The sequence below is a fragment of the Odocoileus virginianus genome, chromosome 11 (genome assembly GCF_023699985.2).
Source record: "Odocoileus virginianus isolate 20LAN1187 ecotype Illinois chromosome 11, Ovbor_1.2, whole genome shotgun sequence".
In the NCBI taxonomy this organism is placed as follows: Eukaryota; Metazoa; Chordata; class Mammalia; order Artiodactyla; family Cervidae; genus Odocoileus; species Odocoileus virginianus.
In genome coordinates this window covers 45,264,666-45,292,621 of record NC_069684.1, presented here as the reverse complement: position 1 = coordinate 45,292,621, position 27,956 = coordinate 45,264,666, and the positions used below count along the sequence as shown (strand labels likewise).

The 27,956-nt window shown below is 37.8% G+C and overlaps 1 protein-coding gene across 10 annotated transcripts in view; it reads right to left on the bottom strand.

The window, feature by feature from the left end:
- SDCCAG8 (SHH signaling and ciliogenesis regulator SDCCAG8) overlaps window positions 1-27,956 on the bottom strand; it is a 250,106-nt gene that overhangs the window by 49,343 nt on the left and 172,807 nt on the right. For 9 of the 10 annotated variants that reach the window (XM_070474379.1, XM_020905022.2, XM_070474375.1 and 6 more), the window contains 2 exons: window positions 27,524-27,632; window positions 17,962-18,093 (listed from right to left, as the gene is read on the bottom strand). In XM_070474379.1, coding sequence (XP_070330480.1) covers window positions 17,962-18,093; window positions 27,524-27,632 — 241 coding nt within the window. The remainder of the gene's footprint in view (window positions 1-17,961; window positions 18,094-27,523; window positions 27,633-27,956) is intronic. The other variant, XM_070474381.1, reaches the window with a different exon arrangement.

Sequence of the window (27,956 nt, the reverse complement as noted above, 5' to 3'; positions counted from 1 at the left end):
TCCATGGACAGAGAAGCCTAGTGGGCTACAGTTGATGGGGTCACAAAGAGTCAGACACAACTGAGCAAAGAAGTATTGTGACACTGTGAAATGCAAAACTAGCTATGTTCTAAGAGGCATGTGGGAAAACTGGAGCACTGCAAGATATAGGTCACAAAAATGATTATTGAAATGTAGGACAGATAGAGAAGTTAAGTGTATTTGGTTTGAGCCGGAAATGATCATTTCTTTCCAAGGATCAGCTTCTAAGGGCCCTTCTGCCTGGCCATGTAAAAAGAAGAAAAGTGTTTCCCAGCCTCAATTCAACATTATCATCTTCATCAATGATACAGAAATCACTAGCATTATGTGAAATGTTAATTTTTTTTTTTAGCTGATTAAAAAAACTGTCACAAAAGTTGCATCTTAATAATTATTCTGTAATATATTAGGCCATTTGTGGAAAACAAAAGCTTGGAAAATGTATAACCCATTCCAAATAACTGTCATAAAATTTATAAAGTCAGAGTCATTTGTTTAACTGTTAACAACCTTAACAAGTAGCTTCATTAAGCATGACCTATAAACCTTGCAAAATAAGGACCAACTAATAACACAATGTAGTTAAATGGCCTAAATAGAGTGAGAGCTCCATTTGTTTTAATGAGATCAAAGCATACTTAATAGTTGTGATTAATATTTACTGAGTGCTCACTGGTTGTGCATTACTATGCAGTAAAAATTTAGATTTATATTACTTAATGATAGTAATTAGATGCACATATCTTGAGCAGTTTTTCCATGTGTGGGGATGTGGATAAGAGGTTATAAATTATTTTTAAGTTGTATGTACACATCAAACTCTGCTTTTGTCTCATTTTTTTTCCCTTTTATAGTTTTGGGAGACTGAAAAAGGTGAGTTAGAAGACAAAAATGACTGTGGATTCATTTAGCGAGTGACTTTTGAGGGCCTGGCCCTTGGCTATGTACTAGAGAAACAACGATAACTAGGATATTGTTCCTGTTCTTAAGAAACTCCTACTCATGAGTTCGACATTCAAAGATATGTGGTAATAGAGATAATCAAGACTTCCAGGAACTATTCTTTTCCAAACCCATTCTTTGACATGGCCTCAGTAACCTGGAATAATCACACCTCAACTTTCACCTGTGGATAACAGACTCCCACTGTGTGGCAGTGTGGCTGTATGCAACAGCCACAAACAGCTCTTCCTACGTAGGGGTTGGAAAGCATAGATGTGGTATTCATGCCACACACTAGAGTCTAGAAGGAAACAGTGAAAATAAAAACCGAGTTTGGAATAGGAAGAGTAAGGGACGAAAGATGATTCAAGAGCCATGAAAAAATTACGCAGGTCCTCCATGAAGTGCTACAGTGGGTCATTTTCAACTTTGGATTAACATGTCTCCAAAAACAGCCCTACAGAGCAGTTTATGCCACACCCTCATACCCCCATCTGCAAAGTTTTAAATTTTGACATTTTAATTTATAATTTTATTTATAATATTATTTTAAACCAACTTAAACTTTAAAACTTTAAAGTTTAAAACTTTAAAAATGATTAATAATTTCTCAGATTTATGAAGACTTTTTAATACACTAATGTGCATTTTGACTTTTCAGAGAAAGAGTCTTTGTAATATATTCTAAACTAAAACACACAGCATTCCTTTTTTCAAAAACCATTTTGCATGACTGATTGCCCATAGAAAACATATTGAAAAATGCTGCCCTATGCCTCTGTGCCACAACAAATGTAGCAAGGGAGTAAAGAGGCAGCTACATAGCACATTTGTGTGTTTGTTTTGTGAAGTGGGTGTGTAATATAATCATCTTGATAAATACTGATTTAATTAAGAAAGGAAAATGCAATGGATGCATAAACCAAAAAAATGACAAAAGGAGGTGAAGGATTATATTCATAACCCAATTTAGAAAAAGGATAGTTGTTAATTGTTGATTTGTTCATTCATTATTTAGGAATGAGACTTACTGCATTCATAGTACCCTTTAAAAACCAGACACAGGTTCTTAATACAAAAATTTATTGAAACCAATTTTGAAATCACTTGTATTTTTCAGCTGTGCAACTTCCTAGGAGAGCAGTTCTTCCAGGATTTTATACAGAGAGTAGACCAGTTCCCTAAAGAAAGCAAGGCTACATCCCCAAGGATCCCCAACTGAGTAGCAAATCACTTGAAAATCTGTACATGAGGGGTAATTCTCTAGGCTAAACAGCGGCCACTGCTTTTACTGCCAAGAAGTTGTGGAACATTCGCCGAGTATAAGAATGCTCCGTTTGCCCATCTTTTGGGCAATGTGAAGCTGGCCTAAGACCCAGGGGGAAAAGAAAGCAAAAAGGGAACAAAGAAAGTTAACTTTCTTGCCTCCAGGTTGGTTGCCTCCTCTCTGGTATTGATACAAAGGGGAAAACTGTGCATGGAGAATGCAATGCAGCTTCTCCTATAAAACTAGTTCGGTGTATATCTTCACTTGTCTGACTCTAGTTGTTCCTTCCAAAGTACAGCAGAAACTCTCTGAATGGAAGGCCACTTACCCTGATCACCTGATGAACCAACACTCTCCCTTCCTCTCTATTAAATGTATTGAATGATGTCCAGGGCACTCTCAATACTCATGGCCATTGGCTCCTACCCTACTGTATGACTGGATGTTTGTGCTCTCACCAGCTGTGTTATATTTCCCAAAGTCTGTTGTGTTTCTTCGCAAGTCTGTACACGCTGCTAACATAGGCATAACTTAATGTCTAGTGAACTCAGAAATATGATTATAAGTTTACTGATTCTATGAAAACAAAGCAGAATGATTTAGAAAGAACCAACAAAGCTGAGTTTAAAATAAGCCTGTCAAATTAAGTGTGCATGAAATAAATGTAAAAGACATGGTAGGAGAGCAAGAGGGTCATTAAAATAGCAAATTCTGCATGGAAGTTGCTTCTCAAGTATCTTTATGTCCTCAGTTGTTTCAGCGAAATCAAGATTGGGTGAATCAAAAGAGGCAATTTTGGTATCATTTATCCAGGGAAAATGATACGGAACTCCAAATAGGGCAATCCATACACGAAGATGTCTTGGCCTAAACATAGTGTCATTTGCTATGACTTCCTGACTTTTCAATTAATCATCCAACTTCTGGTCTCAAGCTTACTGGATGAGCCACTTTCTGCCAACATCTGTTTAATATTTTCCTTCTGACTTTTAGTACTAACCCATTGCCCTACTTATGGGAACACATGAATTATTGAGAGGGTACAGCAGAAAACATAGAAGCAGAACACATAGATTCTAGTCATTACCTGAACTGTAGTCTTAGAAATCACCTTATCTCTTTGGGCCACCTTCCTCATCTATAAAGTGTCCTCCATCCTTGTAGGGATGGAGGATGAGAGGTAGGTTGTAAGAGAAGGAGTGGGACTAGATAATCTTTCAGATATCTTCTGCTTATTTAAAATGCCATTCTATGCAATTCAGCCTGAATTTTGAAGAACAAGCAGAGTTCTTCAAAACATCTGTTAATCTTTATTTGGAATATAACATAAATATTCAGGAAAAATACATAAATTCTTTGTTAATGTTAAGAGTAAGTAAATAAATTTACTTGAGAAAACAAATATTATTTAGAATTTTTAGAAGTTTTAGTTACAAAAAAGAAAATATGAATTTATTCAAATAAGTCTAAGTTGCCAATATAATTAATAATTGGCATCCTTATAATTTGAGAATGGGGGAAATGTCTTTAAGATGTTATACTTCAAGTATCCATGCTATCTATAATAAAAAACTTTAGAAGAAACTATCCTTATTAATTGATATTTCCAAAGTGGACTGCAAAGCTATAGTTCTGGGAATAGCATGTACTGTAAACTTGTTTAAATAATTTCCAGTGTTAATTTTAATTTGACAAATGCAAAACCACAATCACTGATTGGAAAAAATAAAATACTGAAAGAAACAAATGCTGCCTTCTTTAAACTCATTAGTTCTGCAACAGAACTAAAATGAAAAATTAAGCTCAGGACTCAATTTAGATCAAAACTGAATTTCTTTAACAGCAGTGAGTCTTGTCAAAAATATGTTTCTAGATAAAAAGAAAATTGCTAGAGAGTTCTGCCTAACATATTGTTTTGGTATTTCTTTCATTTTAATTAGAATGATGGCTGAATCAATTTTTGTGCAATGAAAACAATACAAACTAGACTCATATACAAAGATAAGAGATTTAAATCTATGTACACATTATCTTTTAAAATAACCAGTTGCCATTTGTGAGTGGGAAAAGAAACTGTAATATTCACTTTATATGTTCCTTTGGAGTCTATATCAATTTCAAGTTTTCTTTTATGATTCAGCTATTTTAGGAATATAAAATATTTTATTAAGAATTAATGTGTTATCCACACAAATGGCAAATATTGAAAATGGGAATATAAATAAGAAAATAATAAAAATAGTAAGTCTACTAATGCTGAAGAGGAAGGAAGACAGGAGGGGGAGGCGAGCATGTGAAAGGGAGAGAGATTTTAAACATCCGGTTTCTATTCTGGACCGTTTATGGAAACAGACAGACACAGCGAGCAGAAGCCAAATATATTCTCGGGCTCTGACAGGATTTGTTTCCTATCTTGCCATTATTTTTACGGTATCCTTCCTAATAAGATTTCTCCAGTGTTCTAGATTTCCAGACCAACAATACCAGTCTTCCTGAGAGCTTAAAAATGAGAGTCTCGGAGGATTTGGGCATGTTCATGGAGTCTGGCTGTCTGTGAGCCTACTCGCTAGGGGTTTACAGGTTTTCCAGGAACTCTTCAGCACAAAGGCACACAGTCATGGCAACATTCATCCCCCATAATATGCATCCTTCCCGAATTCCACTGAATGATTTTCTTAGGATCTATCATACAATCCCTGGCAGAGCAATAGATATCTGGTCTGTTGCAGAAAGGTAAAGATAGACGCATGATGTGCATTTCACTACCGCTGGTACAAGGGCAATGGACTCGCTCAACATGCCTCCTCTTTGTATGCTCTCTTTATGACAGCAATTTCAAGTCATGCTAATATCTCAAGCAAGTACCTATCTACCTCAACCCTTTACATTTCAATGCCACTGAGAGAAAGTCACAGTGCCCACTAAACATGCCGCTAGCTTCTCTCTACATCAAAATAAAACACAATAGAGTTCCTCTACTCCACAGATAATGAGGGAACTATTTTGAAAATATGAATGATCTGTTTATGCAGACTATAAAAAAACATCCCCTTGCATCAAAATAAGTGTCCTTCTTTATTGCACACAGATTATTTTCTATAGAACTTAAATTGTACATGAAATTATAATTGTGTCTTGTTTAATGTAAATTGATTGTCTCAATTATTGGGAAAGCATTTGAATTTTAATGGACTACTTTGCTGGACATGTGCCAAGCAAATCAGCAAAAAACTCTAATAGCTCTAACTGTGGAGGTACACAGCCAAACATTTATATAAATCAGGAGGGACTCCTTGGTTGCAAGAATTAATCCTAAAGTGGTCCAGAACAGTTAGTAAGCTATTCGCCATGAAGAGGAAATCAGCTGTTGATTTTCAGTGTTAGAAGATTCTGTGATAGCGAGGCTGTAGTTTGGTTTCTCTCTCTGAAAAAAAATGAGTAGAAAGGACTCATTTCCCGATTAGTAGAAAGGACTTTCATGGATATACTTTTTTTTTTTAATGTTTTTCCTTCTATAGATTAGGTTATCCATGAAAAATTAAGGCTTTGTCCTGAAGGCAGCACCAGCAGAGAACCTAGCAGTACTGGGTCACTAGGCACTAACATGCACTTGAACGTGAACCTTGGACGTCTGAGAGAAGGCCGCCCCAGGAAGCTGGCTGTAGGTAGACACATCTCAGGAGTATGCCACATAGTCACTTCTTCTTGACATTTCTCCGTTGATAAATTTAGTGTCTATGAGGCCAAACAAATAGACTCCACACTTAACAATCATAGGCAGACCTCACTCATTTTGCTACCTAGATAGTTGCAACATTTTCAGTTAAATTATAACCAGTAGTGCTGGAGGTATAGATACATATCTGCCCAAAACTGTCAGCTTTATAAGATCTTTTTCTTACATCCTCAGCCTTAAGAAGCACTGTTGCTAGGTATAAAAATCACCTCTAGGTATAATATGATGAACTTCTTACTACACAGCCAAAGTTACAGTTCAGCTATAAACCATCATGAATTTACTATAAGTGCTATCTATTTGAGATATTTTAGGAATTGAAAATATAAGGTTTTACTCATTTCAATCTTGAAAGAGTCCTTTTTGCAACAGAAAACTGGCAGTATTAATCTAGATATAGATGTAGTTTTCAGGTACCGAGTGTAAATTAAGATTTGAGCCAGTGAATAAAGATTTCTTCTCCTATTCATCAAACTCTTCTGAATGAATTTCTATGATGTTAAAGAATCAAGCTGAATATAAGGCATTTCTTTCCATACAAATATCAGAAAGGGCAATAAGTTATGACCAATTACACTCTTTTTATTGATTTCTTTCTAAGCGTTGATGTGGCTTGTATAAAACAACCTCAGTGTTAAGAGAGTTCAATATATTCGTGTCCTATAACCTTTTTTAAGAATCCAGAGTTTCCTGCCAACTAGATATCTGATTAAAATTCGTAATTGGTAAGTCTCAGGTTTTCAAAGATCATGTCACTGTATGAGTATGAAATGTGACTACAGGTGGGTATCTAGAAATAAAAAGTCAAAGCAAAGCAACAGAGCCATGAAAAGAGAGAGAGGAAAAGTAATGAAAAGTGATGAGGAGTATCAGGCAAAGAAGAAGATGATGAAGAAGTAGCAGATAAGCAGAACTTGCAGGTTACAGAATAACTCAGCATGACCTGCATGTTTGGCACCTCAATACCCATCCACCCACCCCTGGCCCCACATTTGCAGGGGATTGGTTAAGCTTCACTTTGCAGTCGAGTTAGCAATGCATCAGCTACATGGATGTCACCTTTCTTTTAATGACATTTGCCTAGCATATGCACATTAAAATTTGCATTAAGAGGAAATGAGTGATTCAAAAGATACTTTAATGCTGCTTTTCTGTTTTTCTGTAAAATACTTTTAAAATATATGCTCTTTAAACTGCTGCATATTTTCCATAGGCAATAATGAGAAAATGGTTCTGCCCCTATTGACAGATACAGACACATACAGACATCCACAGACACACACACACACACAATTTCATGTATAATAGTAATTTTTAAAACCAATTAATCTACAGAAAACAAAAACCCAGAAAATATCACTATCATCAAGACACTGTAAAACCAAATTTTCTCTCTAGTTTTACTAAATTTCCATCCCTAGCAGTCTGCATGTTATACATGGCAAAAACAATGCATGAAATTGCCCTCCTCAACCCAACTCATGAAATGTTTAACTAAACAAAGAAAAACACTTTAAAAAGGACTGAAGGCATTATACTCCTTATGTAATCACCTTAGAAGTTATTTTGTTCAAAATGATCAAAGAAATATCAAAAACAACACAGAATCCCACAGTTAGGGTTTTATTGATTCTAGATGTTGATCTTTTGAACAACATGAAAGAACTAAAAGAGCATGAAAAGGAATACTACCCACAGGGCTGGAAACGCAGCTCCGAGTGCCCGGCCGGTCAGAGCTGAGACCTGGCAGCGCTTCTCTGAGCTGAGAGGTCATGGGCTCTCAGGGACGGGGCCTCCCAGGTCACGTGGAAAAGGTCTGCCTGGGAACAAAATTCCACTAAAGCACCCTAAAACAGAGAGCTTTCTGGGAGAAAAGTGTGCTATTTTCACAATCCTAGCTATCAGTGCAGTTTATTTTGTTTTAAAGGAAGACCTGCTATGAATATTTTGTGTTTCTATTTTGTTTTGTTTTACTTAATGATGATACACTATTAAGTCTGAATTGCAAAATAAAATCCAAGAGCTTATTATTTAACAAAAGTATACATTGTTTCCTATGTGACTAGCAGATACTAAACTTTCTTCAATCTCAGAATAACCCTAGGCAATGAGAACTATTTTCCCTCCTTTTACACCTGAGGAGACTGAATCACCAAGAACTGAGGAGACTTGCCTAACATCCACAGCCTGTTCCTTGGTAAGGCTGGGCTTAGAATCCAGGCAAGAAGCTCCAGAAACTGCATGTTTTTAACTATTATGTACCACACGCTCTATTAATAATTTAAGAATCGTCTTAAAAGCTCATTTAGTCTTGCCATAAGCTGGGGAGATTTCTAAAGCACATGAGCCTGAAAAACCACTAGGGGAGACTTTGACTCTTAATGCCACACTATCACTCATGACTTAGAACGGGAAAATCTGCTCGGGGGTTTTTGTGACCTGGTATTCTGGAGACCTGGAGCCCAGAGCTGGCTCAGATGCTGGCTTCCTGGGAAACTTGGAGAGGTACTGAAGCACACTGCTGGAACATGGGCTCCAGCATTAGATAACCTTGCATCTTTAGACTGGAGATGCAACATATTAGCATTTTAGTGTTTGTGGATAAGTCACATAATCCCTTGGAGACTCAGTTTCCCCTCTAAAAAAATAGGAGATGAGTATTATCTCAACAAGATGGATGAAATGGTTGGATGGCATCATTGACTCAGTAGACATGAGTTTGAGCAAACTCTGGGAGATAGTGAAGAACAGAGAACCCTGGTATACTGCAGTCCATGGGGTTGCGAAGAGTCAGATATGAGTTAGTGACTGAACAACATTATCTTAATAGAATTGATCTGACGCTTCAATTACTCAATGCCTCTCTGCTGCAGATTCTTTTATTACGAAAATGCAGTGCTGTGTTAGAGATCACAGTCCCATCTACCTAACAAATACTGTGATTCCATAATACTATGATTACAAGACAGTTGACTGGGCTTCCCAGGTGGCACAGTGGTAAAGAATCTGCCTGCCAATGCAGGAGACACAAGAGATGTGGGTTTGATCCCTGGGGCAGGAAGATCCCCTAGAGGAGGAAATGGCAACCCACTCCAATATTCTTGCCTGGAAAATTCCATGGACAGAGGAGCATGGTGGGCTACAGTCCGTGGGGTCGCAAAGAGCACATATACACAGGCACGACAGTTGACTATACTAATACTGCACTATATTTATATAGTGCTTATGATTTCCAAATATTTTCACTTCTACGTTCTGATTAGATCCTCATTACTAATCTGCATAGTATTCAATCCTCATTTTATGAATGAAGAAATTGAAGCTGAGAGAATTTATTTGGCTTGGCCATGATCATACATTGTCAGGTGACATGGCTGGCCCACAAACTCTGAGCTTTTGCACCTTATCCAGGGTTCTTTTCCTTATAATTTGCTGGGTTTCCACAGAAGACATGAGACTTGCTTGCAATAAGCTTATAGCACAAATGGGGAAAGTAAAAGAACATGAAGAAGTAGAAATGACTACTAATTGCTTCAAGATCCTGGAGAGGATGCAGCAGCTGTCTCTGGTTTGTATGTCAGTTAACATTTACTGAGGGGCCTCTTACACATCCAGTGGAAATATGATGCCTAGGCCTGCTTGGACAGCAGAAGCCACGGTAGAGTTTCCACGAGGAGAAGGAAGCAAAGGAAATGAGAGACATTTAATGAAGACGTGGTTGCAAGAATGCTCATAACCAGTGAATGGTAATCGATGGCTCTGGAAGGGAGTAGAAGTGAAACAGTTGAAGTGATTGGAGATGCACATAATGAAGGTTTTCTCAAGGGCTGGCCTTGAGGTTGACATTATTTAATGTTATCAATATCCTCCATGACAGATATATCAGATTCGCTCAGGGCCATCCTTTCCTGGGCTCAATCCCTTGCTACTGCTACTGAGTTATTTGAGTTCATGGAACTTTCTTGGTTCTGCCACCCAAGGCTCACTGCATATAACTCAAGTCTCAGGTTCCTCCTGCCACTTGAGAGTCCAATGACATGCCAGCTTCTAGAATTTAGGATTTGACTTCTGAAGCAACAGCTAAAAGGACTGATAAATGTAATATGAAGTACAGGGGAATTACCTCCCATGAGGAAAATTCTGGACCCGTGGGAGACATGAGATGGAAGTGGGGCAGATAAATTCCCTCTCCTTTCCTCCTTCCAGTGAGCTATTTGGAAGAACAGTTTCTCTGTACAGCCTGCCCAGAAACAGCCTGTGTGGCTGTGATTCTGTGGCTTATTATAATGCAGTTGCCTGTATAGTAACATCACCTTACACGATTTTGCATTCTTCCATGCCTCACCTTCCTTCCTTTCCCTCACTCTCACTGTCCTAGGTTTCAACTAAAATATACATTAGCATTTAATCCTTGCTCAAGTTCTGGGACAGCAGAAGTGAAGGGATTGGTGAAGTCATAGTTGAAATTACCCAGTTAATTAAAACATCCAAAAACAGGCATGAAAAGATATAATAAGTCATGGAAATGTAAGTAGTCTGATAATGTAAGAAAAATGACTGGTGAAAAAGTCAATAACTGAGAAATCAGAAACAAACTACAGATGGGAAATGATAAGCAGAAAGCTATGAAGGGGCCCTTCTAGCTCACCAAGAAGGAGATAAATACCACGATGTTTAAAAGGCTAACATCACAGAAATGCCAACCCCCACTCTCCTACCTGCTTAAAATCCTTCAACAGCTCCTCACGGTGCTCAGGATAAGTTTCAAACATTTTTACACGACTCAAGAGAAAGACCCTTTCAGGTCTAACTTCTGAGAGCTTCACTTTCTCTAAATATGCTGCTGTTTAGTCGCTAAGTCATGACTGCCTCTTTGTGACCCCATGGACTGTAGCCCACCAAACTCCTCTGCTCTTGGGATTTTCTGGGCAAGTATACTGCAGTGGGTTGCCATTTCCTCTTCCAGGAGATCTTCCCGACCCAGGGATTGAGCCTGTGTCTCCTGCATTGGCAGGCGGATTCTCTACCACTGAGCTACCAGGGAAGTCCTCTTAGTATGCAGAAAGCGACACACACAAAAATGTTACTCCCACCCTAACAATGAGAAAAAAAATCAGATAACAAAGCCATATTTATTCTCAAGCCAGTCAGAGAGCTGAGGTTGGACAATAAGTAGGTGAACTAAACTCCAAAAAGCAGTGTGCCTCTCTGAGAAGAGGCAGAAACACTTGGGTTGTTTTGACAGAGCACGGGGAAGAGAAACGGCCACTCTAAAAGGAGGGAAGGTGAAAGCAGGCAACATTTTAACCAGTTCTTAAGAGTGTGGTCATTTAGTGTGATTCTCTACAACTCCTGGGAGCCCCAGACACAAGAGAACAAGAAGAGTTCACACTCATTCTTTAGCACTTTTCCATAGGCTTCCTTCCACTGAATGCTCACAAGAAAGACTGGGAGCAGGAGAGGAGACACGTACCACTACTGTGCAGGGCATAAGAAAAAACCCTGCCCCCTGCCCACATACTGGACTCTAGTTTTTCATATGAAGCAAAAGCCTCAAGCTTCTGGGGAAGTGGAAAGAAACCTTCCCAGGAAAGGGTTCAGTGCCTCCGGGGAAATATTAGAAGCAAAAGCCATCTTCTACTGGGAGGGGTGGAAGCCTCTTTACCTGGCCCTAGGAATAGCTAAACTTTCACTGAGGAACAGGCCAAAGCAAAATCCATCATCACTGTGATGGTACATGCTTGATATCCAGCTCTCAGGGGGAAAACAAAGTCCTGGTTTGTAGTGTCTGCCCATTTCTGTGATGTGACTACTTCTGTGTGTATATCTGGGTATGTGCTAAGTCATGTTTGACTCTTTTGCAATCCTTTGGACTGTAGCCTGCCTGGGCCCTCTATCCACGAGATTTTCCCAAGCAAGAATACTGGAGCAGGTTGCCATTTCCTTCTCCAGGGGATCTTTCAACCCAAGGATAGAACCTGTGTCTCCTGCATCTCCTGCATTGCAGGAGGATTCTTTACCTCTGAGCCACCAGGTGAATATTTCTACCATGGCCAATTTAAAACTACCAGCATGATGTCAGATGACTCACACATTTATAAAAATTTAACAATCAGCTCAAGGACACAATTGCATCTGACCCTGAAAAGGTATTGGGCTTCCCTCGTAGCTCAGCTGGTAAAGACTCTGCCTGCTGTGCAGGAGAGCCAGGTTCGATTCCTGGGTCAGGAAGATCCCCTGGAGAAGGGAATGGCAACCCACTCCAGTATTCTTGCCTGGAGAATCCCATGGACCGAGGAGCCTGGCAGGCTACAGTCCATGGGGTCGCAAGAGTCAGACACAACTTAGTGACTAACCACCCCCCGCCTCCCCCGAGGAGGCACCAGAAAACCCCATTCTCATCCTAGTGCCCATCATAAAACCACAATGAGAGTCAAATGGAAAAGACCAGAAATAAACAAAAACCCAGCATCAACAATACAGAATTTCTCTGATGGGCCTACGAATGGAATGGATTCAACACAGGGAAGGAAAATTATGAAGTCTGAGATTGGCCAATAGACATTATCCAAACTAAACACAAAGAAGAGAGAAAGGAGTTGGGGGGGGCAGGGGGGTCGTGTGGGCAGAGAAGAGACTAGAATGGTGCATCTAAGAGCTATGAGACATCAAATGATCCGAGCAATGTATAACTGGAATTCCAGAAGAGGGAGAGAAAGAAAGTGGAATGGGGAGATCTAACTTCTGCGCACTGCCTCTGCGTTTACTGTCAATCTCCCTTCTTATAGCCATCGTGAAGCTACTGAGAGGCCATGTCTTTGTCGACTCTCAGGACCTTCAAACAGTTATTCCTTTTTCTCTATTAAGATTACTTCTACTTCTCAAGATTCAGTTAGGTATTATTTCTCTAAGGAATTGTACACTGGGTCTCTAAACCTGAACTGGCCGCCAGTCTGGTGTGACCCAGAACATCCTGATTCACTCTCATCATAGTATACTACACCCCTGTGATTACCATGTGCTCCTGGCAGAACTGAAAACTCCTTAAGGGTAGAGATGATGACTTTTTTCTTTCGTATGCTCAGTGCTTAATAAATGTTAATAAATATAGGGATATATTAATAAGCTAGAAGATACAAAATACAGCACAAACCAAGCAATCTAGTTTAAGTTTTCACATTGAACACGCAAAGCTCAACATTACTGAAAGTTTAAAAAGCAATACAACAAATGTGACCACAGAAATGAAAAATGAATGGTATTTAACTTGAAAGCATAAATTACAATTTAAATCATAAGAGTTAGGATAACAAAAATGCTAATCAAAAGTTCTCAAGCTACCTAAAAGATAAAACCAAAGTGATAAATTTGGCTTTAAAGAAGGAACTGACTCAGAGAGGCTTACATTGGATATATGGAAGAAATTTTTAGGGATCTTAAGCATGGAGACACATTCTTTTTCTTCAAACACACACACACATACATTCATATGCTCACAAACACTTGGAATATCATAGGAATATCACAAGTATGGTCTGAAATGCTGTTCTATAAATCAGCTGTTGAAAACTCAGAAGGCATTTATCCTTAGAAATAACATCATGTAAACATGGTATTTCGTTTTACAGACTGGTTTCACAATAGCCTATTTAACCCATAATGTAAATAAACTACCTTCTGGAATGTTTGCCTCTCAAGTTTCTGTTGGATGTCCAAAATCTAGAACAGAACCTGGTGTGTATGTTAAGGAGTTGGTAAGTATGCTAAATGAAGGATGCTGAATGATTAATACTGGGAAATATTTGTTCTGGACACAGATACTATTCTAAAGAGTTTTCAGGGGTTGTTTTAGGCCATTATCACAGCCTTATAAGGTAGCATTTTTCAGATAATGAAAGTGATAAAGTGAGGAAATAAGCCCTACTACTCCAAGTCAGGCCCAAACCCAAGAGGAAAAGACATACTTTGTATCTCTAACAGGTAGAAGGTTACTACTTTAAGCCAACAAGAGAAAGAAAAAAAAAAAAAAAAAGACTCCTTGCCAGGCAACAACCTGGCCCTTTAGAGACTGCCACAACTCAGCCAATGAAAAGCCACTACTTCAAATTCCCAGTTTCCTCCAATGAACTCTTTGTTTAATAACAGCTCCACCAACTCCTTTTCTAGAAAAGAACATTCTTCTAATTTGTTATTTGGACTTGCCTGTGGTGTGCTACAGATTACATATCCTGAATTGTATATCCTTGCTGTTCTCAAATTAACCTATTTTGTTAGTAAAATAACTGGCTGTTTTATTGTTTTAGGTCAATAATATTGTCTCTCTACTTTCAGTTTTAGGTCTTAAAAACCACAGGACTAGAACCAGAATGTAGTTAAAAGAATGGAAGCTCCATAAGGGCAAGATGTCTGTGGGACAAGCAGATTTATCCAAGAACATCAGTGCTATGTAATAAGCACTCGATAAATATTTGACAACCCACTCCAGTGTTCCTGCCTGGAAAATTCCATGGACAGAGAAGCCTGGTGGGCTACAGTGCATGGGTCACAAAAGCTGGACATGACTGAGCCCCATTCTATTTCGCCTGAAAAAGCCCATGGACAAAGGAGCCTGGCAGGTTACAGTCCAAAGGTTGCAAAGAGTCAGACATGACTGAACACGCATGCACACAGAAATAAGTGAAGGAAAGTCTTTTCCCTTTCCTTGGATATTGGGCCTATTCTAGCAAGAAGCATGGAGAAGGAAATGGCAACCCACTCCAGTATTCTTGCCTCGAGAATCCCAGGGACAGAGGAGCCTGGTGGGCTGCTGTCTGTGGGGTCGCACAGAGTCGGACACAACTGAAGTAACTTAGCAGCAGCAGCAGCATGAGGTTCTCAAGGCAAGAATACTGAAGTGGTTTGCCATTCCCTTCTCCAGTGGACCACGTTTTGTCAGAATTCTCCACCATGACCCCTTCGTCTTGGGTGGCCCTACATGGCATGGCTCATAGTTTCAGTGATTTAGACAAGGCTGTGATCCATGGTGGAGAAGGCAATGGCTCCCCACTCCAGTATTCTTGCCTGGAGAATCCCATGGACGGAGGAGCCTGGTGGGCTGCAGTCCATGGGGTCGCTAAGAGTCAGACACGACTGAGTGACTTCACTTTCACTTTTCACTTTCATGCCTTGGAGAAGGAAATGGCAACCCACTCCAGTGTTCTTGCCTGGAGAACCCCAGGGACGGGGGAGCCTGGTGTGGGCTTCCGTCTATGGGGTTGCACAGAGTCGGACACGACTGAAGCGACTTAGCAGTAGCAGCAGCAAGAAGCATGAATTATAAGCCTGACATTTCCCTCCTTCTCTTTTGTTGGGTATATTTCTCATTTAATTTTCTTCCAGGTGATCAGTTATGATACTGTCTGCTTTGTTCTAGCTATAGCAACTGAACAGCCTGTTTTATATAACTTTTCACTCTCAGATCAAAATCTAACTCCTATAGCTAGAACTTCCTCTCTTACTGGGAGGAAAGCATCTGATCTCAGGTCTTCCCAATAAAATGTAATTGAAAACGCCTTCCAGTCCTCTTAGGGATTTGCCAATAATGCATAGAATAATTGGATTTTAAAGACATTGCTTGCTGACCCCAATTGACATAAATTTGGTATAATCTGGGGGGCGGGGAAGGGTCATGCTTTCTAAGCTGTTTCTGGTTTGTGTAGCTTCCTTTTTCCCTCTACACAATACTCTCAGATTGTTTGTCTTTAGACCCCTTAGGGGAGGCAGGCTACCTAATCCATGGTCTTAACAAAATGAAAGCTAATGATAACAAAGAAACATTTCAAAACAGAGTTGAAATGAGCTTCTTTCCTAGCAACATATGGACTACATATCAATGATTACAATTTGATATTATAAAATAATGGCATATAAATCTAAAATAACATATCAATTATGCTAATTTACTTTTAAAAGTATGTTGTCAGTTATTTAAACACACAGATTCCCAAGCAGTTCATCACCGAAGGAGTACTTCTCTAAAGAAAACTGGTGGTGGTGATGGACAGATAGGAGGTGGGAATTATACATACATTTGCTTTAGCGAAAGAGATGACAGATGATTCACTTCTGATTACAATTCATACAGGACTTGAAGCATATTTCTTGAGAAAATAATACACTGCTGTTGCAAATATGAAGTATTGCATTATAAGAGGTTAGCAAAACAACTCACAACAAGTGAAATCAATTATTGTGAAACTAAAATGAGATTATTTCATAGCTAAAATTAAGAAGATCAGCATTGAAAGAGCAAGATGACATCAGTGCAACACCGGTAATGCAATATGGACTAAATGTCCTTCCCCCAGATCACGGGAAGTCAAGCGACTGGTGCTTGTGTGGCACCACAGAAGCTCTGCGAGGCATGGAGGCCCGTGAAATACGCATTGGCATTCTCAGTAAGCTGTTTTGACCTCTAAAACCCACCCTGCAGTACCTCTAAAACATTCATTTAATAAATTTTGACACTCTCCATAAGAGCTGCAGAAATGGCCTATAATTTTCGGTCAGTTTTTCTGACCATCACTACCCAGGGAACACTGGTCTATATTTTGATTACTCTTCTTAATGAGGAAAGATCAAGTTAAGAAATTACCTCGGGAATGGGGAAAGTTTGATCACTATACACCCCAGATTTAATATCAACAAACTTTTGGTTTATGCAAAACCAAGAAAACAGGAGAGCAAAACAAACAAATGAAAACCCTCCAGGCAACCAACTCCTGCCCAGGCTGCCAAGGGTGGCTGTCCCCCAGGAGACCCCTCCTTTTTGCTTCTGGGGTTCCAGGAGGCACAGGGCAGCCACAAGTCACCTCCCCCAGATGCAGGGGTGTCACAGCTGCCCTGGGCCCTGGGCTCATACAGCCTTGACCAGCTCAGAGAGGGGGGGAGCTTGCAACTGCGGGAAAGGGCAAGAGCTGAAGACCCTTTTTATTTTTCTATCCCCTGGCCAAGTACAGTGACTTGGTACAAAATAGTTGCCTAATAAATACACAACAAACAAATTCTGGCCTCAGCTTACTTTACCAGCACTATATCCATAAACCTGCACTCAACAGCTCCTATGCTCTTTTCAACCACACCTACAGCAGTGTGGGAATTAACTCTCCTGTCCAAATTTAATTCCTGATCAATGCTCGACATCCCAACCTTCCTCTATACTCAGGACACCTGCATTGCCTCTGTCTCTGCGTCAGTATCTCCATTTATTTTGATTCTAAAAACCCCCTTCACAGAAGTATATAATTTTATGAAATCCCTTAGAAAATTTTAAATTATTTCATTGTTTTACATAATACAATTAAGAGGGGAATTTTAAGTAAAAACATTTTATTTGAAATAAATATATGTTTGCTTTCCTGGTAGCTCAGTAGTAAGGAATCCGCCTGCCAATGCAGAAGATGTGAGTTTGATCCTGAGGTCAGGAATATCCCCTGGAGAAGTAAAAGGCAATCTGCTCCAGTGTTCTTACCTGGGAAATCCCATGTACTGAGGAGGTTGGTGAGCTAAGTCCATGGGGTCGCAAAAGAGTTGGATACAACTTAGTGACTAAACAACAATAACAACCACCTCTGATTAAGACATCTAATTTTCTTAGGCTATTACATGTTTTATCTTATAAAAAATACACAAAACCTAATTTCTAGAAGAGAAGTTTTGAAATTTCTGCATATTACTTTACCAGATTCCACCTTAAAGGTAGATAATTTTCCTACAGTGTTCTGTATTAAATCTACTTCTGTGTCTTTAGAAAATAGTAAAGAGGGAATGTGCTCTCCTGTGTGTTATAAGAATAACCTAAATTGAGAAAGCATAAATAAATAGAAGTATTAGATTTTGAGCATGCTCCTTGAGTACCACAGTAACCATGAATTCTATTTATTCCAGAGCAATTCCCATTCTGTTTTAAACCAAACACATTCACTATGTGGCATATCAGTTGATGATAAAGTATTACCTTTGCTTCATTATCTCATGTAGTCTCCCATGCTGGACACACTGTTCCTCTAATTCATTATTTCTTCTCTGTAACTTTTCCAGTTTGTCATATGTATACATTTTTTCTTGACTGAGCTGAGCTATTTCAGATCTAAAGAGATGTAAACAGAAATAACAGATGTTAAAGGTTTTCATTACCAGAGCATGTTTTTATTGTATAACCTCATCATTTCCTTGAACTCTACACTTAAACATGTGTCAATAAAATTATTTTATGTAAAATAAAATATTGCAGAAATTACAAAATGTCTAGTAGAAGGATATACGCATTGCAGGAACTCAAGTGGTAGCACATAAAGGAATAACAACTTGCTCTAATAGATTTTTCGAGAAACGAGGCAAAAATGATAATCAAATCCCATTTTTAAATAGACTATTATTAAGTTACCAAATATTTACTGAGTATCTATCACAGGCAAGCTATTACGCTGTTACAGGAACAACCCCAGGCCTAATTTCTATGAAAAAGAGTTGTTTCTTTTAATTGACATAACTAATTTAATGGCACAAGATTAAAATAATATAGTTTTTAAAAATGGTGGTTCTCTGCTCCCTGACCCTACGTCTAGATTGTCAATATAATTACTATTTCAGTTGTAGTTAAATCAGTATCAGTTTTATGTTATAACAACTACATACATATTGGTCTTTGTTATCTAAGGGTATACTATGATTATACACGTGTACATTTATATGGGGCTTCCCAAGTGGCATGAGTGGTAAAGAATCTGCCTGCCAATGCAGGAGACACGAAAGACATGAGTTCAACCTCTGGGTTGGGAAGACCTCCTGGAGAAGGAAATGGCAACCCACTCCAGTATTCTTCCCTGGAAAATTCCATGGACAAAGGTGCCCAATGGGCTACAGTCTATGGGGTCGCAAAGAGTTGAATATGATTGAGCATACATGTATATACATACATATTTTCCCTAAATGGGTGGGCTTTAGTGTGGAGTGACTGAGTGGTGAGCCATCTTTTCTGATGGGAGATTCCCAATAGTATCAGTATCTGTAATTCTTTCCCCTGTGGCCATTCTGTTTCTCGAAGGAAGGATTCTCCAGTTTTCTGCTTGTTGTGTACAGCAGTAACCACCAGTGGCCTCGGAGCTGACTGGAAATAGAGGGGTGGTGTTCTCGCCTTTCAGAATGTAGTGCACGCATGCTTGCATGCGCTCAGTCACTCACTCCTGTAGATGCTTTGAGACCCCATGGGCTGTGGGCCCCCAGGCTCCTCTGTCCATGGGATTCTCCAGGTAAGAATGCCGGAGTGGGTTGCTATTTCCTACTCCAAGGGGTTGTCCCCACTCAGATCTCAAACCCAAGTCCCCTTCAGAATGTAGACTTTCTATTAATTCCTCTATTCTAACTTCAGTACAGCTATTTAAACCAGTGCTGGCTGGCTTATCTCTTCAGAGAGGAAGCCCATAGTTTTCCGGGTGGAGGAATGATGGTCCCCCGGCTGCATGGGGTCGGGGGTAGAACTCTTAACTTTGGTTTCAGTCCTATGTTCCACTCCTGCCTTCTAAGTTTTTCTGGGATCCTGAGAGCAGATCAGCTTGCCTCACATACAAGTAACCTTGTCTGCAGACATTTAAGATTCCTCTTCCCCCATTTGCTAAGTCAGGTACCATTCCCACAATTTTCTTTCCGTCTTCACTAATTTCATTTGGGATTACAGATATCTATTTTGATGATGTTTGATGTCTGTCAGGAAATATGCTACCTCTTCTGTGTCTTGGATGGCTATTTCAAGTCTCAAAATTTGAAGATAAGAAAGATATCTATCCAAGAAAAATTATATCCTTGTCCTTGCTTTAATTAAACATTACTTCTCGCTCCACCATTTCCTCATACTACACTGCCTCATAGATTAGAAGTGAAAGCTTAAAACTCATGAATACTAAAATACGAGTAGCTAACAACTGGTTTGTTTCTTGAAGTTTAAATATTGAGTTGGCCAAAAGGCTCGTTTGGAAAAACCCAAATAAACTTTTTGGCCAACCCATAAGACACTTGATGTAAAATTACTTCCCTCCAAAGAAAGAATTCCTCCATTAGGAGCAATAGCCTTTTCAATTTTTTTTTTCCTGGAAAAGACTGGGATTTGCTAATGGAGTTTCCCTCAAGGACCAAACTGCTTCACATGGCAAAAAGCAATTTCTCACTTTAGTTCAACTCATTCCTCATTTTGTTTTTACTTTGGTTCAAGTTTCATCGCAAAGGAAGCTTGTTCTGATTAATACGTGCAGTTCTTAACATGTCAGCATATTTTTTGAAACCTCTAGCTTTTATGCATACATTAGCTTATAATTTATTCCCATGAACTGTGCTCTGGGCCTCATCCTTCTTGCTAGATTACGCATGAGGGCAAGGATTATCTTATTTTCAAGCTCAAATGAGGAACTCAATCTACATTTACTTTTTCTAATAAGAATTTACTTATATTTGAAACATCTAAATAAGTAAATAATCACCTCTCTCTCCTTTCAAAATCACATACAATATAAAAGAATTTAGAAGCAGTTATATAAAGCTGTTAATTTAGTATTCTTCCAAGGTTAGCATTTTCTATCACAATATGCACTATGCACTAAAATTCCTAAAGGACCAAAAATACCCTTAAACCAGATTAGAAGAAAATGCAGAAGAATGTTATCTATTCTCAGGTACTCTCCCAGAAAAAAAAGAAACAGTCACTAAAAGGTAAATCAGGGAGGAAGCATAGATTTTACAGTATAAAAATGTAAAAGGTTTTATTCACAACAAAATAACATGTTTTCATGAGAATGTTCCTTGTAACACTGTTTCTAGAAGCAACCTTGTTCTGCAACCTAATCTAATAAAACTTAACCCAGAAATGCATCAACAGATGATTAGTTACATCACATGAAAAAAGAACTATCAAGATGCTATTCTGATAATATGGCTATCTACTGGTATTAAATATTGACCTAAAACATGACATATTGGTAAAAAAGGAAAATATTAAAAACCAGCATAAAGTAATTCTCTAATAAAATAAAAAATATCATCTCTTGGTGTCCAGATTAGAAATTTCTTTTTTTCCTTTACTTTATTTTCTGAATTTTTACAATGAACATGTATTTAAGACAAAAAATAAAGTCACTTTGATTCTGAAAACATTCATAAGAAACAAAAAGAACTGGGGACAAGTTTTTCAAAGTTAAAAAAAGGGGGGATGTAAAAAATGAGATGAATGAATATTAGAAGCATTAAATAATAAATCACAATTTCCCACTCTTCATCAAAATTCCAATTTAAAAAGTACAAGGGATATGAAAAATATTCACAGAAGAATAAACATAAATGATCTATAAACATTTAGAAAATATTCAATCTCCCTATTATTCAAAGAAATGCCTAATAAAAGCAAATAAATTTGTCTTTAATAAAAGTCAAACATTTATTGTATGCCTATACTATACCAGGTTGTGGAATTCATCCTTCACATTATGATCTCAATTAATCCTACAAGGTAACTGTTTATTCCCTTTTCTCTGTGGCGTAAATATGAGATTTAATGATTTGCCTAAGGTCACGCAAATGGTTATTAGCCAAGCCCAGACACAAACACTGTTCTGGCCAACTCTAAAGGGGTTGCCCCACCCACTGTACCACACTGCCTCTCACTTCTTTTTATAAAAATTTCTCACTTCTTTTTGTCACATACTGGTATGCACAGAGATATACTGAGCAGAATTTAGTGCAGTACTTAAGCAAAGTCATACACGTTAACAGTCTTAAAAGGGTGCATAGTCTTTGGACCAGCAATCCTCCTTTCAGACATCTCAACTAAAAAGATCATGAAAAAATTCAGATTTAGGTATAAAATTATTATTAGATTATTCATTACATGTAAAAATAGTTTAAAATTCTGATGAATTACTATGCACACAAATGATTCGGTTAAAATTATGTTTCTACAGTATTTACTGATGTAGAAAAGTGTACATTAGATAATATTAAATAAAAAGCAAGATGCAGCTATACACACACATACACACACTAATATGTCACAGTATAAATATATGGTAACTTACAAATATACCTACACATAGAAAAGGACAGAAAAGAAATACATCCAAAGTTAACAATGGTTAGCTGGATGGTAAAGTCACAGAAAAATAAATGCCTGATATTGAATTTATCTTATGTATATAATTTCAAAAATATAGATGCTAATTGTAAAGTACATATTACTATCAGGTATTTTATTTCTACAGTATTTTTCTGCTTTGCATATTTTATGTGTATGTTTTTTTGTTTGTTTATAGTAGTAATTTGCCTACCAACTTCCAAAGTTCAATAAAAATTTGGTACATGTATATGTTCATTATCTTTTATTTGTCTTTAGTCCATGATATATTGAAAGAACTAGCCATTTGCAAAGTTTAAAGAGTAAACTTATGAGCTTCTATGTTAGCTTGAGATTACATTTGTGGCATGACTCTCCTAGCATCATATAAAAAGAAAATTGACTCTAATCCATTTTTATAGAAAATTTAGGTAATTTCTGGCTTTACGGAAGCATGAACTTCTCTCTGCATTTTTATATAGCAGTTATATTGTGTAATTACATTTGCATGAAGTATAATATTTTACTACTATAATTAGTATTACAGTGATTGCTTTTTAAGGAAAAACATGACCCCTTAATTTTTTATTCTTTTAGAGATTCATTCAACTTTTGGTAGTAATTAACAGAGGCCAATATCAGTTTCTTCCTGTATAATATAATTTTTGGAGCATCCCAAACTAACATCATCTAAATATGAAAAAAAAAAAAAATAGTTCAACCGGGTGTGTGTTCTTTACTTCAATTAAACTCACACAGTTGGATACCTACTGTTGCCAAAACAGTAATATAATTTATACATTATAGTCCACACAGTAAAACTACACTAAAAGTCATTTAACAATATTTATAACACCATAAAATACAGTGTTAAAATATATGAACTGCAATATGTACCAAAATTGTAAAATTTGTTTCTCATCATCAGTGATTAAAACCAGGATCATTGCTCTAGCCTCAAAACCCACAACCCTGGTGACAGATTAGAATTCAAATCTTAATGATCAATTTACAATTAACAAGATAGAAGTGAAACAAATTAAACCAACCATTATATATAACGAGACCCAATGGACTCCCATTGTTCCTCTTAATTACAAAACGCAAATCACAAATACACAATGGGTACTGTTAGACATCAATCCACAAGCCTAGCAACCCAGAAAGTGACAGTGATAGAAAAGAAAGAGAAGCAAAACCACATAGACCCCAGTTCTATGCTCTATGTCCTATTCTTTTCAATGGGGCAAAAGTGTTGAGAGGTGAAAACCTAGCACATGCCCGATCCCCAGTCTGCAGCTGGCAGAGAGTCGCTTCTAGCCGGTGCCCAACCTTTCTGAGCTCTTCCCAAGGCATGTTTTAGATTTCACTGCAAACTGCGCTGCAAACATTTTAGTGCTGATTCATCTAAGCGCTTTGGGAGAGGGAACACTTCCTTTACTTTAATAGAAAAAAAAAAATCACAGTTGCACCAAAGATATTTAAATATCTCCATGTACCAACTTCGAAAACAAGCCTATCTATCACTGTAATAAGCTCTCAGAGTCCTGGGGAATAAAGACAAAGGGAGCTAAAGTTTATGTGAGTTTCATATAAAATCAGCCAGAATGTCTGCCTGGTGCCAATTAAAAGCAAAAAGGAATTACTGCTCTTGTCTGATGGTCAAAAACAAGCTACACAAAATGCATGAAATTGGCAGTTCACTTTTAGCTTTAAAATGAGATGTGCCATTCACAAAACCTGGGGTTACAGACACCACTCGAGCAGTGTGGAAAGCATACTGTGTAGGAAGTACTGGCTCGTCACTGTGGAGGGCTTGCAGACAGCAGAAGCAATAAGCACAGCCATAATGCACTTACGTATACTTGGGAAAAACACATATAACATACACACAGGCGGAGGAACCATTTCTAAACACTTTCACAAAGCAGCTTAGCATGTGGACGGGGTAAAGAGTAAGAGTGTCTGGGAGTGGTTTCCCTGCATTGTCAGCTAACCCAGTGATTCTTCAGGAGCTCTAGTCAACGGACTAGATCTATGATTAAAAAAAAAAAAAAGCTTAAATAAATGGCATGAATCCATATATTTAGTATGGGATTTTGAATAACATAAAATTCTCAGACCAAAAAAAAAATGTTTAAATTGTTCATCAACATGAAATAAATACACTTACTTTCAGGAAAAAATTTTACTGTGGTACTCTGAAGAAAACCTGGATTAAAATTACCCTATGGTTTAAATAATGATTTTGGAGATGGCACTTTCAAAATGACAACAGCTTAGAAAAGTCAAAAGACTTCAAGATTTCCTCATCTCAAAGCACAGGGCAGGGGCTGTTTACCCCAAAAGTTTAGTAGAAGGTAAATAGAGGCTCACTCCTGGAGAGCTTCTACAGGGCTTCATAAATTCATAGTTTAATTTTAAAAGAAATACTTAGAGCCCTACAAGTTTTATAGATGTTTTCAAAACAAAGATAGTATCTAAAAATGGAGTGTCTTTCATGTAGGAAGCCAGAGTGAGATGAGAAATTAAGAGTAAACAAATAACAAACACCCAAACACAACTGATCCTATCTACTAATTTCTTGTGAGACACACAAAACATATATTTTGTCAAATTTAGGGGCCCTAAAACACTGTAACAATAATAAGTTACAACTTATTTAGTTTTTATTATTTGCTAGGTTTTAGTTTGGAATCAACTTATAAAGTTACAGTAGATGTGTATTTTAACTCTTCAGACTTACAAGACAAAGTCCAGAGCAGGACCTGAAACACAACAAAATCTACATTGCCTTCAAAAAGGTTTTCCATTGTGGTACAGACTTAATGTCTGTCAGCAAATTATGGCACTCAGACCCTGGCAGAGACAATGATTGCTAGGTGAAGGGATATCTTCACTGCCAGTCAAGAGCCTTAAAATGATGCCATCAGTGACAGCAATCACACCTACTGTAACTTTTATGTGTCAAGCATGGTGTTAGGTGCTCTGTGTATACTTATGTCTCCCTCTCTAAATTTCTAATTTCCACCAAAATTCAGAATCAGTTTTTAAAAGGTTTTTACAAATGGAGAAGCTGAGGTTTGGAGAAATTAACCTAGGAACCCAAGGTTATGAAGCTAAGTGGCAAAGCAAGATTCAAACCTTATTCTTTATGAATTCCGAAGTGTTTTTTCACTACACACTGCCTGTCTTCAACAAAGAAAGAGTGTGGAACCAGAGTCAGATCACGATACAGAGGGTAGCACCATGCTTGTTTGTTTCATTCATTCATTCAGTATGTATTGGCTACCAGGTCAGATGGTAAAGAATCCACCTGCAATGCAGGAGACCTGGGTTTGATCTCTGGGCTGGGAAGATCCCCTGGAGGAGGACATGGCAACTCAACCCAGTACTCCTGCCTGGAGAATCCCCACGGACTGAGGAGCCTGGCGGGCTACAGTCCATGGAGTTGCAAAGAGTCAGACACGACTGAGCGACTAAGCAAGCACAGCACCAGCTCTGCATCAGACATAAAGGAATACATTCAGTTTACAAAGTAGTGGTCAGGAGCTAGAATCAGAGTGAGAGGAGATGAAGTGAAGAGAGGCTGAGGTTCAAGTTCACTAGAGCCGGGTAAACTGATGGACCTAGAACAGGGAGAAGGAGGCCTTAGAGCACACGGCACAGGTTAACCCCAGCTCACAGTTAACCCTCACATATGCAAGCATGCTCCATGGAAATTTAAAGATTAATTTTTCCCTCCTAAACTTTCCCATCATAATTACTTTGGTCTGGATTTTCTTTTGTGGTGGATGTAAGATATTATTCTTATGACAGGTCATACATAGCCTTTGGAACCAGAAATGTCTAAGTTAGAATTCTAGGGTACCTACTTATTAGCTATTTAAATGCTCTGAGTATTGGTTTCCTTATCCATGAAAGAAGCTAACTCATGTCTCAAGCTGTTGTGAGAATTAAATAATATAAAGCAAGCATATAGCTTCTCTTTGTCTTTTATATATTATATCTGAATTAGACAGCAAGATAATTAATTAGTAACCAATCCCAAAGCAATCTTAAGATAACACAATCTTTTAAGGCCCAATTTTTTCTTAAATTATTAATAACGTGTTTGTATCTATGTGAAGTAAATCAAATATTTCTAGTTAGAATACTTCCTGTTGATATGAGGGTCTCCTCCAGGGCAAAATTATTTGGGTTTCCTTGTCAAATTTCCTGGAAATACTGGGTATTTTGGCACTCTGAGCCTTTTCCTTTCCCAAATAAGATATCTAATTAGTCTTCACTAAGAAGGTGCATGCTCAGAGCACATTCTGGGTGGTTATAGGAGTTTCTGCCTTCCTGTGAACAGAATGAATTGGATTCATAAGTGCTCTGATTTTCCAAAAGATTCAGGGATGGGGATACCACAAGCTAGGCCAGATTATTGATGCAGGAACCCAAGCTGGGGCTCAGAGTGATCAGATACACTCTGATCCTCCTAGAAATTCATTCTGAGTGACATACCTAAGCCAGTAGTTGGTTTGCTGAGCCCTACTGCTTGCTCTTTGATAATATAAGCAAGTTTCAAAACAAAATAAAAGAGAAGATATACTATTTTCCCATTAGGTTATATTGTAACTGATACTTTAGCTATTTAAGTGAATGATTTCTTTTGAGTTCAAGTCAAAGCAATTCTGTTCAACATCATTCATTTGCAAGAGGAAACCACAGTTTGAACAAGCCAAATAAATTTGTCCAAGAATACACAGTTATTGTCAGAGTTAAGATGAGAACTCAGGCTTCTTAGAATTTAGAATAGAAATAATTCATTTATTGTGATAATATGATTGAAAAATGTACAGAAAAAATTAACTAAGATCTCAGTCAATGGATTTATAAAAGAGCATATACTTATAAAATGAACAATGGCTATTCTATTAAAATAAAACAATTTTAGGAGAAAAGATGGTTTTGGTTTATTTCAAAGTGTCATCTATGTTAATTTTTATACATATGCATTTTATTTATTATCATTTGACTTAAAGATAGCTGTTATGTGTTCATGGAGAACTATAACACACTAAAACATGTTGGCTGAATTAAGATAAAATTTTAGAACTGCTTGACTCACCTGTATGTTTTATTAGAATAATTGCCATTTTGACCCTTGTGTTCTAACACTTTGTAGTTTTCAATTCTGAACATTAAAAAGGCCAAATAATAGTATGTATACCTAATTATGAAAAAACACTGAGGTGTCTATATGGACAATTAAGAAAATTTTTCATAGAGAGAAAATGTTTTTTACAGGGACTATGTCAATACCTATCTAATTTTGACATTAGACTATAAAATAGTGGAAATGCTGTCTTTTAGGGAAAAAATTACAGCATTCACATAAACAGGGCTCTGAAAGTACTGCATAAATAATATTACCCACCTGCTTTTCTGAGAGATTTGTTCCAGTTTCTTGGCTAACATGCAGCACTCTTCCTTCAACTTTGTCAAAAATGAATTCTGGGAGGTCAGCAATGAATACTGTTCATTTTCTAGAAATAACAAGAAACCCTCCTGTAAACATCAGATGTTTATGGTTGTAGCTCTTCAGTGTAATGCATAGTGGTAAAAGCAATAAGACTGACTACCACATGTTTCCTGTAAGACACTAGATCACTTTTAGGGTCCTAGGTCAAAGGAATGCTCATCTGGCAAGACACTGAATCCTGTGAGACATTTATTTTCCTAATAATTACACACCAGAAACATTTCTGATCATACCAGTTTTGTGTAAATTTTAACATGCTAATAACTGTCAAATACCTCAAGTGGGGTCATAGATTTTTTGATCTTTGTAATTTTCAATTTACTCTTCT